This window comes from Macaca mulatta, chromosome 2, assembly GCF_049350105.2.
Source record: "Macaca mulatta isolate MMU2019108-1 chromosome 2, T2T-MMU8v2.0, whole genome shotgun sequence".
Taxonomy (NCBI): domain Eukaryota; kingdom Metazoa; phylum Chordata; class Mammalia; order Primates; family Cercopithecidae; genus Macaca; species Macaca mulatta.
In genome coordinates, this window is record NC_133407.1 from 31,607,080 (window position 1) to 31,626,194 (window position 19,115).

Sequence of the window (19,115 nt, forward strand, 5' to 3'; positions counted from 1 at the left end):
ACCTGCTTTACCTTCCAGGACCCTAAAATGCATAGAACTATAAATTGACTTTTTGTTAAAAAAGAAACAAAAATGGAAACTGACCCTCCTTAAAGAATTTCTAATCCATCAGAGAGTAGAGAGGAAAAGGACAAGGTCTTAGTTTGTGGATCCGACAGAAACTTGAGGCATGATGGCAGGACTATGGCTATGGCTTCATGTTGGTTAGGTACACACTGGTTTCATCGCAAGATTTGGCCACAAAAAGCTAAACTTTTCTCATTAAAAATTAGTTGTCTATTTTAGTACCGGTAGAAATTGCTAAGATCAAGAAGTCAAAATGGCTTGGGCAAGTAGGAGAAGAAAGAAAAAATCAAAGTAATCCAGAGGATGGAGTGGGAGAGGGTGATGAAGCAGTTCAAAACGTGGACAGTCAAACCTGGTCTGCAGCTGGCTTTGCCTCTAACCTTGCGTGGAAATTCCCAAACCTCGTAGAATGGGTTTCCTTGTCTGTAAGGAGAATGATAATGTCTCCTTGCAGGTTCTGGTGAGACTTGCATGAGATAATGCATACAAAGCATCTCCTAGCATCTCTTCTTCACCCAATCCTTGCACTGCAACAAAGGGCAGAATTTCTACCATTACGTGACAAAACATGCTGAGGGATGTTTTGTCATAGAGTACAACTCTATCAGTACTCCAGATTCCTTATGTATTTTCTTTCTAATTATTAATTTTATAGCACTTCCAATGAATACCATGTGACTAGCCAATATTAATGACAATCAAGTTTAAGTAATTTAGTTCCTCAAAAATAAACAAAAACTGAGCAAAAACTACAGGTATCACTTAAAGAAACCAAATACCAGAAAAGAGATTAAATCCCTTAGCAAACAATAATGCTCTCTTGCCATCCTTTGTAAACTCTGACAGTAGAATATAAATCAAAAGAAAATTTCAAAGGCCTATTCTTGTTTCAGGGCACAAAAGGGAGAGATCATTTATATTAACATCTTACAGAACAGTTACAGAATCAACTAAATTCCTAGATTCAACTTTAAATGAAGGTATTTCCTTTGTTTTCAAAACTATGTACATGAATATACTTCTTCTTTGAAGCACACATCCCACTGACTTTTATAATCTAATCAAAACCAGTTGGAGTTAAGTCTAAGTAACATCTTCGTCCAACTCCTAAGACTCATTCTTGTCCCCTTATTTATCCATTCACACATTTATTCAACAAATATATACTTAAACACATACTTTTCACAAGACATTAAACTAGGTGTTTTCATAAATTCAGGATGAATAAGATGTAGTTGCCTAAGAGGCAGAAGGACTGTATAGAGATACAGGGAGAGTGGTGCCTGGAAGGCGGAGAAATAGTTCATTCTAACTGGGAAGTGGTTAACTGAGGAAAACCTTAAAGATGACTAACACAGAAGGAAACCTGAGGAAAGAGAGGCGTCACCATAAAGGCTAAGTTTAGGCACACAGGGGAACCTCATGGCAGTTTGTGAACCAGCATAAGGCTGTAAGGCAGTTTGTGAAAAGATTACAAGTATGACCATATTATTTATCGTCCAAGATGAGATGCCTTTGAGAGTTAAAGGAGGCACTATTAATAATCTTGTCACAGCAAAAGATGTAAATCTGGATTGTCCTGGGCAAAGCAAGACAGTTGGTGCTTGGCACAATGAAACTGTATGTTCAATACCCTCTGATTTCATAGTTGGGGCTATTTACATGTATGCGCAGCTGTACTGAGGTATCAGATTTAGAAGGGCACCAAAACAATTCTTGAGAGCATCTATGGAACATGTCTGAGAAATTTCCCTAGGCACATTCTGCATATTTCAAAAGACAAAACTTCCAAAACAAGCATGGCCATGTTAGTCTGCTCATCTCTCTAAAGGAGTTTGCTCATCTCAGGGTAACTCTAAACAACAGAAACTAAAAATCAGAAAAACACACTAATGCTTATTAAGTGATACACACTGCTCACACATCATCTTTTTTAATCTTCACAACAATACTATGAGAGGAGGTTTTACTCTACCTGTTTTAGAGATGGAGTAACCAGACATACAGACTTCAGTATCTTGCCCAAGGCCATAAAGAAAGGAACCGGGGAAGCCGGGATCTAATCCAAGCCCCTAACTACAGACTTTCTATTGTTCCCACCACTATTCTGCCTCCTGAATAATCCAGATATGCAACACATGGCCTGGGGGCAGCCCTCGACCCCAGGATGCAGCCCAGCTGAGATTACTAGCTAAAACACATTTTACCTAATTACCCCAGTAACGAGACCAAGTGCTAGTGTTAAGAGGGCCTAAAAACCTGCCCTGGTTTGCCATTCTGGAATGGGTGGGTACAAGTGTCCTGCCAGAAGTATGGAGCATTCACATAATTGTTGCTGAAGCTCAATGCAATGAGTTATACACTTTGGGCACCCTAAAGCTATGGAATTATTCTGATACAAAGAATAGTGGCTGGCTCTAGTGGCTCTGACTTCAGTTTGAGTCACAAATGACACTCATGCTAAGCACAACCCTCTCGATTTACCATTCTTATCAGCAGAAAAAAGCTGGGCAGGCAGTTTATAAACATAACAGTCACAGATCCTGTGGACCACTGGTAAAAATATTTGAATCTCACCAATACAGAACAGAAAAGAAGTTAAACTAATCCAGAAGTCTGGTAGATAAGTAAATAACTGGCATCCAAAACTTAGTATTAAGAAGGAAGGAAGCATCTATTCTTGAACACATAAGTATAAAGTATGAAGAAAAACTATAAATGTTCATACTTCATTTATATCTGCATTTAGGCTGTAAATAATGTTGCCCTATTTTGTTGAATATTGAAGCCTGGGTAACTTAAGCATTAAAAAAGAAAGTAACATTCTAGTTTAGGCTCCTTGCAGAGCACAAAGAACTATAAAAGGAGGTGAATAGATTCTGGGATAGAGCATTCTAAGAGAGTAACTTAAGTGGCGGAAATCAGCAATTAACAAAATAAACAATTTCCTGTTAGTTGCCTATTTGGATTTGGTGAAAAACAATGTAAATCAAATACAACCATTTGGGGGAGGCTGGAAAATGGAGAAGGAGGAAAGCCATAGGGAGCAAGTAGATTTTAGGGTATGAAAATTAACATACTGTGCTTTTGAAAACCTAAACTGAATTGTGACAGAAGCTCTTTGAGCGGGCTAAAACAAGCAACTATGCTTTGGTCTTTCAACAGTTATCTTGTGTAGTCTAAAATGTATTAGCACAAAGTAAATTGGGGAGTTGCTGATTGGCCATTAGATGTTTCTGACCTAAATGATCCAGGCTCCCTATCTATCCAGACAAATTCATTTTGTTATCCAGCTACTGCCTGTTTAATTATTTACGATGTGCCCACAGGTTTGCTGGGCATATGGTATCTTTGTTTCCCCCCATTCAAAAAAAAAAATGTGTAAAGTCAAATGCATATATTATTTTTAAGATCCAATTAAAAAATGGTTACTGAGTGTTTGTTATCTGTGAAGAACTGGTAAATACAGCCCAACTTCTGCCTGCAAGGAGCCTAGTTTACTTAAATCATGGGCCAAGACACATATAAAACTTTTATTTCATTTAAATGTGTATAAGAGATGTGAAAAGGCTGCTTGTTGTCCATGTTGGAGAGCTCAGTGTCAAGACATAGGTAAACATATTAGTATAAAGATAGTAAAAGTGTTTCTCCTACACAAGATACCATGATAATGGCAATAATTACATTAAGAAAAATAAGGGCTGCCACCTTGGGCAAGGTCAGACCATTGGTCCCTGTGAAGCTGCAAGCCCTGGTCAAGCAGCCACAACAGGTGACTAAACAGCTGCCTGGCTATATTATCTGCCAACTTCTTCCACCAGCAGAAACAGAGATTCTTTTCCTTCTTCCAATATCTCCTACATTTAAAGAGGACAATCAAATCCGAGGTCCCAAGTCACTGATGCTGCCTTGACTACACAGAAAATTCAAACTGCCACTGCAATGTGAGGAAGCAATGGAGTACAGCCATACCCAAGCAGGATACAAGAAGTAGCTCCAGCACCTGGGGCACGGGGTTAACCTCTCTGAACTCTGATTTCCTCCTGTCTCTGTGGTTAGCACAGGACCAAGTCAGAGAATTACGGTAAGCACTTTTCACATGTTTTGCATGTAGTGCGTGTTTAACAAATGTTGGCTACTGTTATTGCTTCTAAATACCAAAATAATGCAATGGCTGAATTTCCCACTGATTAAAAAAGAACCAAAGATCAATGGTTGCCATTTTCTGGGGATGAGGACCACAAAGAGACCTGGGGGAGATTTCTGAGGTGATGTTAGTGCCCTATATCTTCATGATGGTGGTGATTATATGACTGAATGTATTGGTCAAAGTTCACAAAACTGGACACAAACCAGTGTGAATTTTACTGTATATAAATCATACCTCATTTTTTAAAGTATCAACCAAAGTATTTAACTAGTTCTGACTAAAATAAATCATCCACAGCAATAGACATTTTAACTTCATTTCTTTCTAAACTTAAACAGAAATCTAAGGCCTAAAATGCTACTTCATATTTTTAGACCAAGCTCTTGAATTCAAGGATTGAGCTATTTGCAAATAATGGATGCCATCTGAACAATTAACCAAATTAACTGTTTCAAAATAAAGCATAGATTATATTGAATAGAGTGATGAAATCAATTATGGAAAGAGAAAATGAAAGTGATGTTTTCATTTACTAGATTACTTAAGATGACAAACATAATGGCTTCTTCTCTAAAATCCAGTAATGGGCCTTTGTAAATAATCGCAAAAGTCTACCATTATTTTCAATAAGCTAAGGAAAAGTAGAAAAGTCTGGTGATGATTTCCATGATTTCTTTATCATCTCAAGGTATTTGTAAAAGGTTCTATAATGCTGCTCACTCTGAATTTTAATCAACACTGTTAACATAACCAAGGAGCTCTTTTAGTATAGATCTGTGCATCTATTTTGGCAGAAAATATGGTTTTACAACAATTTCTTACTCAACACCACATTTACAAAACAGATGCAGTACCAAATCAATTATTTTAAAGGAGGAATAAGATTTGGGTCAGCCTGCAGTGTATTTCTGCATATGCCCTGCACTTTAGCAACAGTCCCTTTTCTTTGCCCACCTTATATCACATTTAGGCCATTATTTCTCCCTCTGATTTAAGGATCTCCATCAAAGAGGGATGTCAAGACTGTAATGAAGATGGAAGCTAGGAGAGAAGCACAGTTCAGAAGCCCAACATTTCAACTAATACGACCCCATATATACTGGCCTCAGTTCCCCAGGTAGCATTCACTCCCTGCTATTCCCTCAAGTCCCCAATTACCACCTTGCTTACTAATCTACTCCTGCCTCTACTCAGAGACCACCTGACTGCATTCATCCCTTATATTAAAAAAAAAAGAAGGAAACCATGGAAACATGTCACTATCGCTTTTTCACGTGGGCTTTAGCTTTTTATTCTCTTTTTAAAAAAAAAACAAAAGTGAAACGTAATTTCTGCCATTCACATGACAAAACTATCTGTGCAGTATTCATTGCTTTATGAAATTTGATGTTAAAGACTTTGTTTTCTATTAGGATACTGTCCTGATGCTGGAAGTTATCTTCAGAAAATACCACAATACATTCCAAAAATCTTGATGCTCCAAGGCACCAATTCAAGGGGAAATATACCAAGTAGTTAGCTATTTAAATATAACATCCTCTCTTTCCTGTAACCCAGTCTTGATCAACTTTCAACACTACTTCCATAATTTTCAGAAGTTTAAGAAAATGCAAAGTGAAAATAGAGGCAAGAAAAAGGAGTATGTCAAGCCTTCTTTGGAGGTACAATACAATGAACAAACTATGACACTGGTAAATCCAAAAACAATTATTTTATAAATTAACAGAACTCAGAGAAAATATGTACTTTCTCCATTCATTCAATAAGCAATTTATTGAGCTGCTACTACGTTCCTGGCACTTTGTATCTAGGGGTACACTGGTGAACAAGAAGCCAAATGCCTTCTTTACAAAGAAGAAAAATGACAAAATATTTTTGAAAGTTTCAGAATTCAACGTAAGTTATCGATATCATTTCTAAAATCAGTGATTTTTGAACAATTAATCATTTCCCCCATGTGCTTCTAGAGCCTTCAATGAAGAAATGATATCCATTGACAAGTTCCCAATTCCACATATCAGAAATACTAACAAATCATCCTTCTTGCTCATCACCCATTAATGTAAAATTAAAACAAACGTTTTTGTAATTCAGTAAGTTACACTATGAATCTCACTATGAATCTCACTAATAAAGTTTGATTTTTTTTAAATGCAAAAAGTTCTCAAAACAATTAAAAGAAAGGGGTTAAAATTAGGTAGGCTGGTATCTATCTTCTCTGGAATTTTCACCTCAAATTTTATTAACACCAAAATGCAAAATCACCACAAATATTTTATGACAAATAAAAACAGAAATGTCACATAACTCTGTCAATAGGATTAACATGCACAGTTGAAAGCAACATCCATGGAAACATAAGCCACAGAGTAAAAGAAAACGTAAGTCACTAAAAGCTATGTATGCAGCAAAAAGACACTTTACTTTCCTTAGTTTATCTCTAAGTGTGTGCTGCAGGTAGTTAATACACTTGATCTCCAAGCCCTTCAAATTGTGTCCTTGCCCAGACATAAACTGTGCAAACAGATGACAAAGCGAAATGCAGTTTCACAACTGCCTCTTACATAGAGTAGCAAGATGGTATATTTCACTAGATGACTGCATAAGTTGATAACACCATCAGACATTTTCACAGTACTTGGACGATTTCTGTAGGTCCAATGAAATTTCAGATATCACTGTAGCACGTTCTGCCCTCTCTCCCACCACTTATCAGCCACAGGAAGGGTGGGTGCAGCCTGTCAATTTGCTTTGCTGCTCCCTGTCCTGATAGCTCCTTGATTTTCAGAAAGCAATGTTTTCATTTGCTCCAAACTTGAGAATGAGCTGGTCTTGCCTAAGGCTCTGCTCTTCTTAGCTCATCAACTTTTTGGTTTTTTTTTGCACTTCACGTCACAAGAAGTATTTTTACCTAGCGGACCAAAATGTAACATTAGAATGAAACCAACACAAACTCGGGAGTTCCTAATATCACTTCTTGAGTTTAAAATGCTCAAAACAATCGCTTTCTTCCGCTAACACTGTGCAAGCAAAGCCAAGCAAACTGCCCAAAAGAACTTCCACAGAACTCGAGGCCTGCCTACTGCAGCAAGGAAAAAGATTAAATCATGTGGAACTGTAATCTCTCAGAGCTTTCGAGCCGAAGAAAGCGGAAATCTGCATTTATGTTCAGAAATCTAGTCTATTTTTCTTTGTGACTTAGTGACCGGAGACTGGGAGATTTTGCACCCTCCAAGTGTAAACATTTGTAAGAGACAACTAACTAGATACAGATCAGAAGAAACCTATTAAATAATCTCTGTTCACCCTGTGTTCGCCGCCTGGGATTTTTAAGAAAACGTTCTCACATTTCATATAATCCCTATCTGTGTTTAAGATACAATAGAAATCTTACAGGGAGTCTGTTAACCAGACTAGGCTACACCTAAGAGTATGCCCTACCCAGGCAGGTACAAGGCCCTAATGCCAGACCAATCCTGGAAGAGGTGACAGCCCCAAGTTCAATTGAGGATGTCTGAGCACAGCTCCCCCTGCACATTAGGGATCACCTCTCCATTCTTTCCACATACCATTTGCATCCAATCCCCGCTCAACCACCCCAAGCACCCATGCTCCAGTGGTTCCTGTTAGCAGTGGGCTTCCTCCTTCCACCACCACTCCCCCAGGGGGGAAAACAGACCCCAAGGACGGCTGACGGTGGGCGATGAGCGCCCTTCTCCCACCTACCTTGATGATGCTGCTCCGGCGGGGCAGGCCGCCCGGCTTGCTCTCCCGGGGGACGGGACAGACAACCGCGCTGGGGGTCGGGGCGAGCGCAACGCCGCGGGGTCCCCTGGCAGGGCTGGCCCGGGCTTCGTCGCCGGACACGCCGAGGCTGCAGTCTCCGTTGGAAACCCCGCCGCTGTCATAGCGCGCCCGCCCGTGGCCGAGGCGACCTCCCCCGCCACCGCCTTCCGCTACTCCGGCTTTCAGGGCGCCCTTGGCGCCGAGGGCCGGGCCCGGGGAGGTGGGCAGGGCCCCGCCGGCGGCGCCCCCCCGGCCGCACTCCGCCATGGGCGCCCCGCGACCCGCCTGCACAAAGCCGCGTCCTCGCGTCCCCGCGTCCTCGCCGCCGCCTCGGGCCGCCGCGCGCGGCCCCTCCTCCTCTCCTCCTCTCCTCCTCCCGCCGCCGCCGCCTCGGCCGCTTCTTCCGCTTTTTTTTTTTTTTTTTTTTTTTTTTTTTTAATTTAGATGTGATGTTTGTTTCGAGCTCTCGCCTTGTGCACGGTTAAAGTCGCGGCGACAGAATTATCGAAAGATTCCTGCAGCGGAGAGAAGAGAGAGACGAGTCAGCTCGGGCGCCGGCGGAGCCCCGGCTCCCGGCACCTGGGGAAGGAAAACACGCCCCAACACACGCGCCTCTGCGGGCGCCAAAAATAACCCGCGCGGGCCGGGCGCCCACCCCGGGGCAACCCGCGCCCACCTCAGGGGCCCCAGGCACCCAGCTCGAAGTAACAGGGCGCCCACGTCAGGGGCTCGGGGCGCGCTCCCCCGGGGCTCAGAGCAACTGGGGTCGGAGCACCCGCCACGCAGGAAAAGGCGCCCACCTCCGGCGAAGGACGAGGGGAAGTAGCGGCCGCCCCGACGCTCTCTGGACACGCGGAGGCGGCTCCCGAAGGTCTCCCGGCCCGGGCGGGCGGGGGGCGACGCGCGGGTCTCTCCGGACCCTAACTCCCCAAAGGCCGCCGCGTGCCGAGCTCTGTCACGTCCCTCAGAGCCCCGGTTGAGGCCCGCGGCGCCGAGAGGAAGCGCACGGTGGACAGGGGCGGCCGGGTGTGACAATCGCCGTGCGGCCCCAGGGCAGCTCCCGGAGGGGGCAGCCCAGACCCACCCCACCCGCCGGCTGCTGTCTCCTCCTGAGCTCGGCGCTGCCCCCTACAGGCCGCGTGGTCCCTCCTCGGTCGCCCCCTGACCCACCGCGAGCCGCCCAGCTCCCGCTCTAGATTGCCGCCGTCGCGGCTGCTGTCACCGAGGCCGGGTCATCGGGCCGCGGGTACCTCAAAGCCGAGTGGACTGGAGACCCAATTCCTTGCCTATCTTTCGCCTCCCCCGAGCTGCTGCAACTGTCAGTCACCCGCCCGGAACCCCGAGGGGCAACTACCGCGCAGGCCTCGGAGCCCGGAACCAGGGTCCTGGGGCTTAGGATCTCGGCCGCTGCGCCTCATTCCTGCCCCAGCCCCGCGCACTGAACTCGTTTCCTTCCCACCCAGCTCGGGACGCTCCTCTCTGACTTCCCCAGTGGGTCAGACCCATTTCATACACTGAAACCAATTCCGTTCTGTTGGGCTCCTGATTGATTCAACTAGCTGGAAGGATGCTGAGGCAGGGGTGAAGGCTGGGGTGGCTGGCAGGCTGTGAGAGGCAGAGGACATCAGCAGAGCCTATTTCGTGCCCTCTGAGTCTCCACACAGAGATTTATCACTGAGACCTTCCCGATTCCCCTACCAGGGATGCCGGCTGGCCCTGCCTGCCTGCGGGGCCCAGCCTAGGTCAGGCTCATCTTTTGGGACAGGATCCCACTTGCAGCGTTACAGTCAGCCCCTCCTCTGGTTCTCCGGCACCCACTTAAGGCGGAGTGACTGGCCTGAAAGTCCACAGTGGTCGTGTGGCTTCCGCTCGCAAATATCTCCCCTGGATCTCCCTCCCTGGAGCCAGACAAGACCCAAAACTCCGAAGCGTGAGACCCCAGCCCTTCCACCACCACCCCCGCGCCACCCCACGCCCCAGGCCTGGGCTCACCCACCTCTCCATCCCAGGTTCCGTGGGCTCCAGCCTCCTACCCTCTCTAGCACCCCAGCCCTTCCCCAACTCGTGTGCTTTCTTTTCCAGAAATGGAGTCCCCGCAGGGCGCGAAGGAGAAACTGATAGTCCGCAGTAGAGTGAACTTAAAGACCTGACTTTCATTAGCGTGGTGTTGTAACAGACTGCCTAGGAGCCTCTGAGGAAATGGGCTTTACGTACGTATACATACTCGCCCTTGCCCCTGAAGCGACATAAAATACTTTCATATTATTCTTGGGGGCGTTTTAATTCTTCAGATCCTCTGGATTCGTGTTTTTGTAACCCATCAGACGAGCTTTTGTACATTTCTTTCCAACCTGGGCCTACACACTAACAGAAATAATTTTACATCGAAGGACAATGCTTTAGTGTTTTATTCAGTCTCATCTCTTTTCTTTTTTTTTTTTTTTTTTCTAGTTGTGTTTCAAAAAAAATTTCTTTTTCTGTCTTGTGATAGTTTTGGAGGAAAAAATATTGAAATAATTCAAATCAGGCTCTTAACTCTGCTTTATTAAATTTATAGTCATAGTAGCCTGTGAGTATGCTTCGGGGGAGGAAAAAAAAGAATGCTGGCGTCTTTATTCTTCAAGTTCCCTAATTTGGATATTTTTAATAAACACCCAGAGGTGTCTCTGCCTTTTCTGTTAGTATCTAATCTTTCCTGCATTTACGAGTCACTAGTAAAATGCTATGACAGCCATAGATCCGGTGGCTCTCACTGTGAGTTTCCTGGGCTGAGTAGGGACTTAACAGAGGTTTAACCCCCAGGATGCTTTTTTATAGAAGCACCAGCTGATTCACCAGTGCCCTCCAAAATGAGCACCTATCCATCTCACTCTGGACTCCTAACAGGTCAAACCAGGGAGCTTCGTTGAAATAGACTTGACATTTAAATTAAAATGTTTCCCAAAGCATCTTGGCAGACCTGTAACTAATGATGCCAGAGGCCCAAGGCCTGTGCCAGATTCCTTTTTATCCCCATAAGTGCTTGTCTCCCACAAGCCACTGGTCACACACCTGCTGATGTTATAGCAGTACTTCTTTATCCCACAAACAGCCCAACTGTAGGTACCATATCTCAGACATGGTGAAGGGAAGCAGCATGTTCTTCTGACATGTGCAATGCTTGGCTCACAACAGTCTTTTTAATAAGCTAAACTCAGATTTTTCATCACAAATAGTGTAGTAAGTAATTGTTTTTCCTCATTCCTGCTTGTCTCTCTGCAGTCACTAAGTGGTTGCTGTCCATTCCTCATATTACACAAGCAATATTATTGAAGAAATTGTAACTATTTTGCCAAAATTCTTGCTGAAGTGTTTTCATGGCATTGTGAAATTCATAGAAGTTGGAGTTAGAAAAAGAGCCAAAATATAATAGTCACTCCTCAGCAAATATTGTCTAATGGTTCCCTCAGACATTTCAGAGCAGGGCAATAAAATATAGGCAAGACATTAATAAAATGCCCATTCTAAATAGCTCCATGATGCTTATGCCAATTTATTTTATCTATTTGCTAATGGTTGGATTCTGGTGAGCAACCTGCTCATAATATTTAAAGTAGATACCTTTAAAATCTCACTGTATCATGCCAACAGTACATGGCTTTGTCGCTTTTAAATTTTCTTCATATTTCAATCCATCTCAGATTTTAATCATTGTCACTCTTCACCAAACTGTCTTCTATTTGCATCATCAATTTAATGCCCAGAACTTGAACTATTCAGACTCCCTGTTCCATAAGAACCTTCCTTCAGTCTCTCAAAATAACACTGACTCAGTTTACTGACTTCTTGCCATCATTTATACCCTTGTAGGTTATGAATTCATATCTAGTTTCCAGTTCACAGGCTCCAATATTAGGACTCTCCAACTTTTTTTTCTGATTCAGTAAGTACTTGGCTTTCAGATTATTTTCTTCCTTAATGTATTATGACAATTTTCATTTCTCAAACCTCAATCACATGTTATTTCCTCTATTTCTCCAAAGATGCAGTTCAACCTCTGAGCCTTCATATTCAACTGCTGTTCATATGCTTAACATAAATGCTAACTAGAGCAGAAAGTAGATGACCAAAATGCTTTAAGGAAATAGCAGATTATATCAATGTACTAGTCCACGCTGGCTACTCATTTGCTTCCTGAGTCAATCCAAGGGGCTGATTTTAATCTATTATGCTCCTACAGCTTAAATTATATTTATTTTATCATGATCCTCAACAACAAGAAATATGTGGCAATTGATTGCCTTTTTTCCTGAGCAGTAATGTGGCAAGTTAGGACTGCCAAAAGTTTTCATTTCCATATTTTCCTCTCTTCTGACACTAAAGATCCTTCACCCATTTTCCTTGGATCCATCCTCCACAAGTGTCTATGGCTGCCAAGAAGTTAGGCACTCAGGGAATTACAGCTATGCTTTTCAGCCACTGAGAAACTACTTTGTGAGTTCATTAAGTTTTTTCAGTGGCTATTGGTAGCATTTTGAGGGAATCTGTTAATCAATGGGAATTTGAAAAGATCATTCTATCAGCAAAAGGATACAATATGAGGGACTGTATTAATGAGTTCCTCAAAAATAACTGTTACTTATTACACTGGTTTTATAAATTCTCTCTCATGTATTTGATTGTATGTCTACCATTATTTTATTACAGGAGTCATTGCAAACTCAAATGTGTATGGGGGCCAGGTAGGTAATGTAATAAATGAAGTTGGAGGGATTTTTTTCATAATAGCATCATAATTCATGTTTTTTCAACAACGATATACTTTGCGTATCAGAGTAATACTCTTCCTGATTCACTTCTGGCTTTCTAATTTTGTTAGGGCCTTGCTACAAGAAATATTTCACTTTCCTCTTAACTCTAAAAAAGATGTGTGAACGTACTGATAAATAGCAACTGACACCCAGCCAGGTGTAGTATGGCAACATGGAATGTTAGATTCAGGTATTCTGGTGAGGAATCTTATTGCTACTTTGAGGGAATCTTGGCTAAGTGCTGCCAAGACCATCTTATTTTTCTAGAGAAGCCAGATATCTGGAACATAAAACGTGTTATTTAGTTAGTTAGTTCATTCTCTTAAGGGAAGGACATCCACAAATTGAGGTCTTCACGTATTGTTCTTTATGAATTCTATAGAGAGACCTATTTTTTTTCCTGTCCCACCTCCAAATGGCATGATAAGCAAAGCTTAGCAAATGCCTTCCAAATTCTGCATTTCTTTGGGTCTTGTCAATCTGTTTTTTATTGACAGGTTTATTTTCATGAGTTTTAAGAAGTCAGAATATCTGATGACCACATCATTTTACACATCACATATTGGGATTGCTCCCAAACTACTTCCCTTCATCTACCCACTCCCAAATCCCAACCCCAGGAATATTTCATCTCTGAAATCTGAAATTCAGGGACTGATTGTCTAGCCAGAAACTCTGCGCTTTCATCAGTCCCATTCTCTTACTTCCCTCAAACCCACCTGTCAGTCTTAGCAAGACCTGTACTTTCTCCACGCCTACCCAATCCCTTAGTCTATCAGCACCCCTTTTTATACTTTTTCCCCCAGCCTAGCCTGGGCCTCATGACCAAGACCTTCAATTAAACCACATTCTCACTAGCATCATAGATCCCTCACATTCTTGTCCTTCTGCTGTGCCCACCTTGACAATATACAGCTTTGAATAAATCTAACTATGGCTTTCTCCATGCATGCCCCCAGCTGCCACTCTGCTTTGGAAAAAAAATCATATAGCTAGGCTGTGTTACATCTGTATGATTTCTGTCTTCAGCAGAGCCTCTGGTATATTGAACAATATTTTATCCTTTGCTAATCGGCATAAATCTTTATTCTCCAAACTGTTACTCTTCAAATCCCAACTAACCCACTGGCTCTCAATCTCACCAGTTGTCCTAGGATTCTGCTTCACAAAATGCAGCAAAAAATAAACTGCTTTCTTTTTTCCATTCCACTTATCCTTACTTCACCCACCACCCCTGCTGTCTAAGGTTAACCCTAAATCAGAAACCATCTATGTATGTTTTCTATGATTATTGGACTCTTCTGCTCTGATGTGATTGATCTTTTGGGAACAAGGGGTTTTGTTACCCTCTAGTGGGCAGAAGCTGGAATGGGGTCTACCCTGAGTGAGTGGCCAATCCCAGCTTCAATCATACAAGGGCAGGAAGGAGTCAGGGATTTGGAAGACAGCCTTAGACCACTGTCTCTCGGGTCTGGTGCCTTGAGTCTTCATGGGTGATCCAAGGGACTGAGGAGAAGACTAGGACCTCCAAGAGCCAGGAGGGGAAGAAGTTGCCTTCATCAGAAACCCCATGAAGCTGAGCCTGTGGGCTTTGAGGATAGGGACTTTGTGTTTAAATGTGCTTTTATGGTCTAATTCCCCCAAGTTGTTAATAAAGAGGGGTTAGGTATTAATAGCTCCTCTCAGCTGTACCATCATGGATAAAGTGACGGCCTCTGAAAGACAGAGGAACTCGTTCTCCCACCCCCACAGCCAGTGTGATGGCTGCAGCAGCGTGAGATTCCAGGGGAAAGTAAGTCTCTGAGTTAAAGAGGCAAGTGGTAAGCAGAGTAGACCAACCCCTCAGGGAGCTTCTCTTTCCTTTGTAAACCTTGAAGCACCAAGGCAGTTCTTCCAGCTCTTCTGCCTTGCTTTGTCACCTCTCTTGGTCCATTCTCTATGCTTTTTGCTTCCTTCCACATATAAATACATTCTAGACATCCCTTCATAAAAATTTTTCCTCAACTCTCTTTCCTTCTCAAGCTACACCTTCTCACTCTCCATGCTCCTCACACTGAAATTTCTGTCAAAAAAAAAAATTCTTTTCTCTCTGATGTTCACTATATCTTTTTGTTACCAGCCTATTGTAACTGGCTTCCATCCCCTTCTACGGAAACTGTCCTCCCAAAGATCATGGTTAAAATCCTAATCAACAAACTCAATGGCTACTTTTTAGTCATTACCTGTCTTGGCGTTTATGGAACATTTAGTATTGCTAACTCTCCTTTTATTGTTGAAACTCTCTCTTTCCCTGATGAGATTCTTGGCCTGACTGTGCCCCAAGAATCTTAAACTCAACATACCTTCATTTTAATTTGTTGAATCTGCCCTTTAAACATCTGTTTTCCTGGTATGCTATCCATGCTGTAGACTGAATGAAGAACTTAGCATCATCTTCCACTCCCAGGGCCTCTTATTCCAGTTAACCATTGAGGCATTGTAAATCAACTGAGAAGTATCTTTCAAACCCATTCCCACCAGAATGGCCTGCTTTACTGTCTCATTGCACTATTGTCTATTGAATTTCTGCAATAACCTCCCAACCCTGCCTGCCTCTACTCCCTCGCAGCTTCAATCTGTTTCTCAAACCACCATCTGCATTGTCCTGGAGGATCACTACTCAACCCCAAAGTCTCCAACAGTTCACTTTAAAACAAACTTGGTTCCCTTTAGGAGATGCACAAGTTCCATCATAACCTGGCCCAATCTTCCTTTCTAGCATGGTCTCCTACCTAGATATGCTCCATAAATGCTAGTCATGTCGATCTACTTCTCTGAAAAGGCCATGCAGTCTCAACCTCAGTGTGTTTGCTTATGGTGTTTGCTAGGTTTAGAATTCCTGTTTCCCTCTCTCCATCGGAAGAACTCAGAGGCATCCTTCAAAAAAACACAAATGCTTCCTCCTTTGATAAGATGTTTCTGACTCCAGAAAATTAATTGCTCCTCTAGGCTCTTAAAGCACTTAGTATATACCTCAACAATGGCCTTCATTATAATATATTGCAATTATTTATGTATGAGTCTTTTTCCCCACATGAGCTTGAGATCAACAGAGTATAACTTACAAATCTTTTCTCCATACTAAATGAGCTCATCAGAGTTTGACACTACATAGGATTAATCCTCAAACTCTCTACACCAGCCTAGGACCTGACATATCATATATCCTCCATACATTTGTTGATTTTAATTAATAAGCCTGTTTTAAAATCCATCTTTGCCTTTCATATGCTTATAAAACCTTTCTTATTTCATAAGGCCTCTTTCTTTGGTTCAGCTGAATATGTTTTATTCTGTCCCTTCCAACTTTTCTTCCTGTTTTTCCTTATTAACTAATACCAATAAGTATATCATGTTGCTAGTATTTATGATTTATATATGTATTGTGTGAAAAGGACTGTATTTGATGCTGTTGGGGGAAGGTGACTGGGAGTTTGGGGTAGGAGAAGGGAGGCTTATTTTTCATTATGTATGCATTACAGTTCCAGTTTTTAAAGTAGTTAAAAATAATAAAGGGAACAGTCCCGGCCCTGCTATGAGTTAGTAAAAACTGTGACCTATCTCTGAGACGTAAGATTAACAAAGCCTTACCAGACCAAAAACATCACCCCTTCAGCCTGGCACACTGCCCGACTCCTTTCTTAATTAGTTGGAAATTCTAACCATCAACAATACACAACACAAGAGACGACACAATCTCCAGAAGGTTGCTGTTAAAATGTACAAATTACCTGGCAAAAGGAAGCTTCCCTAGACAGCTCCCACTTATGCTCATTAGCAAAAAATGAGCTAAATGTCACCCTGTTCTTTTTGGCAGAGACATATGGCACTCACATGAGAGAGAAAAGACAGGTTAATCTTGCTACCCAGAAGGTGGCAGGACAAGGTTCAGGGGGGCTGCCTCCGAACCCTTATTCCAAAAAACCTTAGAGGGGAGCTTGGGTAAGTGAGGAGAGGTTGCAAGCCACATTGCGATTTTATAGTCTGGCTCAATGTCTGCCCTGAGACAGAGAAATACCTAAGAGAAGGGTTGGGAGGGCAATGAGACTTGAGAGAACCTAGGCCTTGGAGAAAGTGATGGAGATGGCTTGTTGGACAGGGGTCAGAAGGTCATTCCAGGGAAGCTGGGTAGCCCAAGCGAAGACACATCTAAGTTCCTCTTCTACTCACTAGTCCCTATGCAAATGTTTCTTGCACTATTAAACCTTAGTTAAGACAAGATGAAGAAGAAGAGGCCTTAAATGTTCTTTTAAAATCGTGTGACCCTGTAAATAGAGGATCTTGAACTCAACTGGGACAAGGACAAGAACTGGAGGAAGTGGATAAGCTGTAGCCACAGGGATTTTGGGCGCCACATAAAGGAAATTGTCCCTGCTCTGACATCAGACACTGATATGCATTACCAACAAGGCTTTGGAATTTCCTTTTCACAAGAACCTTAAGAAGGTAGACAATTATCTACAGGGATGGTATAAAAAGTTCCAGCCTGAAGGCAAAGGTCATAATGAATGGCTCCCTTTGACCTGCTGATTCTGGGTGTTTAATCACAGATTTTTAAAAACTTTTTTTGAAGTCAAATTAGATGTTAGAATTTTTTTTTTTTCAGTTTTCTTACTCTTCATTTTCGTGGAATTACTATGTGGTGTGGTGTAATGAAACGTTTCAGCCCTCTTCCAAACACGTGTTTCTCACGGGGGTGTTCAATTGCCTATATACTGTTTTGAAATGGAATACCTTTGTAATCATATATCCCTGCAGTTTGAGTTCACATGTTTCATCTAGCTGGTCCAATTTTCTACCTTTTAAATTAGGTTCACTAGTTTATTTTTATCATTGAGCCAAAGATCTCAGGATGTTCTCTACTTGGGGTAGATTTTCCACTTGAAGAATTATAGAATGACCCTCTTCCTAACATGGTAACTTCTTTGATGCTGTACATTTGCTGTGTTTGTAATAGTTAGGGGCAAGTAAAATGTCTGGTAGAGTACAATATTAATGCTGTTAGAGTACATGGAGAAATTTTAAATCACCCTCAATCTCCAATTCTGATGATGGGTACCTTGGGGTTTTAACTCTATGTTGTATCCAAAATAGTGTTTTGGTTTTTTTTTTTTTTAATCATCGTATTCTCCAGGGTCAAACTCAGCATTATTGCTTCCATAAACACTTTGTACACTGAACCATCTCTATGTTATTTTATTCATCTGTTCCTCTAAGAAGACCTTGCTAATCTACAGTGACATTTCAGCCATAAAAATGATCTCAACTATCTCTGTTCTGTCTCTCTTTTCCTTTTAAACACTCAGCTTAAATCTTAAGTCTTTCATAAGCTCTATTCTCTGCAGTGGTGAGTAAACATTTCATTCCAACAGTCTACTCTTCTCACTCTTACTTGTAGAGAAATTCAAACCTTCTGTCTAATTTTGGGTGTTAGGAAGCAGCCTGGCTATGTGACTTGGCCCCCAGACCCGAGATACTCTAGCTGAGAGTATGGATCAGAACCCTTGCCAGTTGGTCATTGCTTGGCATAAGGCAAATCCTTTAAACCTTTGCGATTTCATTTTCCTCCTTGGCCACACAGGCATAAAAATGGTGACCTGTCTCCTGACCTGCCGCCTGATCTGCCTGCCAGGGTGGATGCAGACCAACATTAGCAAACCTTAACGGACAGTGTGACTGCTGATTGGAAAGACAGCAACTGGAGCTCACAAATAATTTCCCCAAAGGTCAATTAGACAGACCCACAAGCTATCTCTGGCACACATAGGAAGTATCGGCCTCATCTATATTTATTGTAATTCCCTTCTCCCTGGTCCCATTAAAGGAGAGTTTGGGGTGCAATAAATATTTCAGGATAAAAATGTCCATGTACCCACTTTCCAGAGCCCCAGCCAGTGACCCCCTTATTTCCATTTCGAATATAATAAAATGTCTGTTCAATCACAGAATATGGATATTTGTTAGTACATACCAACTACATTCTCTTTGCAGTGCTATTGGCAACTGATTCCTGTGTATTACGTTGGCTTGGGGGATTATTTGTATACCCACTCACGCCTCAGCACACAGCATATTATAAAAAGTCTTAGTTTTAAATACAAGCTGATAATTCTGAAGACAATGAAACGTAAAACATCGAGAATACAAAACCTAAATCATAATCTCATCAACAAAGAGCTGGGGTAGCTCAAGAACCGGAGACTGTAATGGGGAAAACCATTTCCGAATCCAGAAAGGTGGGCAAGTAATAGGGCTCATGGGTTGGAAATAAGATTATTCATAAG

General features: G+C 42.3%; 1 protein-coding gene and 1 long non-coding RNA gene across 4 annotated transcripts in view; one reads left to right on the forward strand and one right to left on the reverse strand.

The window, feature by feature from the left end:
- PLCL2 (phospholipase C like 2) overlaps positions 1 to 8,334 on the reverse strand; it is a 194,674-nt gene extending 186,340 nt beyond the window's left edge. For both annotated transcript variants that reach the window (XM_077991414.1, XM_015132240.3), the window contains exon 1: positions 7,943 to 8,334. In XM_077991414.1, the coding sequence (XP_077847540.1) occupies positions 7,943 to 8,269 (327 nt within the window). In that variant the 5' untranslated portion in view covers positions 8,270 to 8,334. The remainder of the gene's footprint in view (positions 1 to 7,942) is intronic.
- A 73-nt stretch (positions 8,335 to 8,407) lies between these two features.
- On the forward strand, positions 8,408 to 18,776 carry LOC114676234 (uncharacterized). 2 transcript variants are annotated; one of them, XR_013413544.1, is made up of 5 exons: positions 8,408 to 9,932; positions 10,085 to 10,212; positions 11,852 to 11,924; positions 12,689 to 12,723; positions 18,413 to 18,776. It is a non-coding gene; the product is annotated as an uncharacterized LOC114676234 (long non-coding RNA). The 2 variants fall into 2 exon arrangements; XR_013413543.1 differs by lacking the exons at positions 11,852 to 11,924; positions 12,689 to 12,723 and having other exon boundaries at positions 8,409 to 9,932.
- The last annotated feature ends 339 nt before the right edge of the window (positions 18,777 to 19,115 follow it).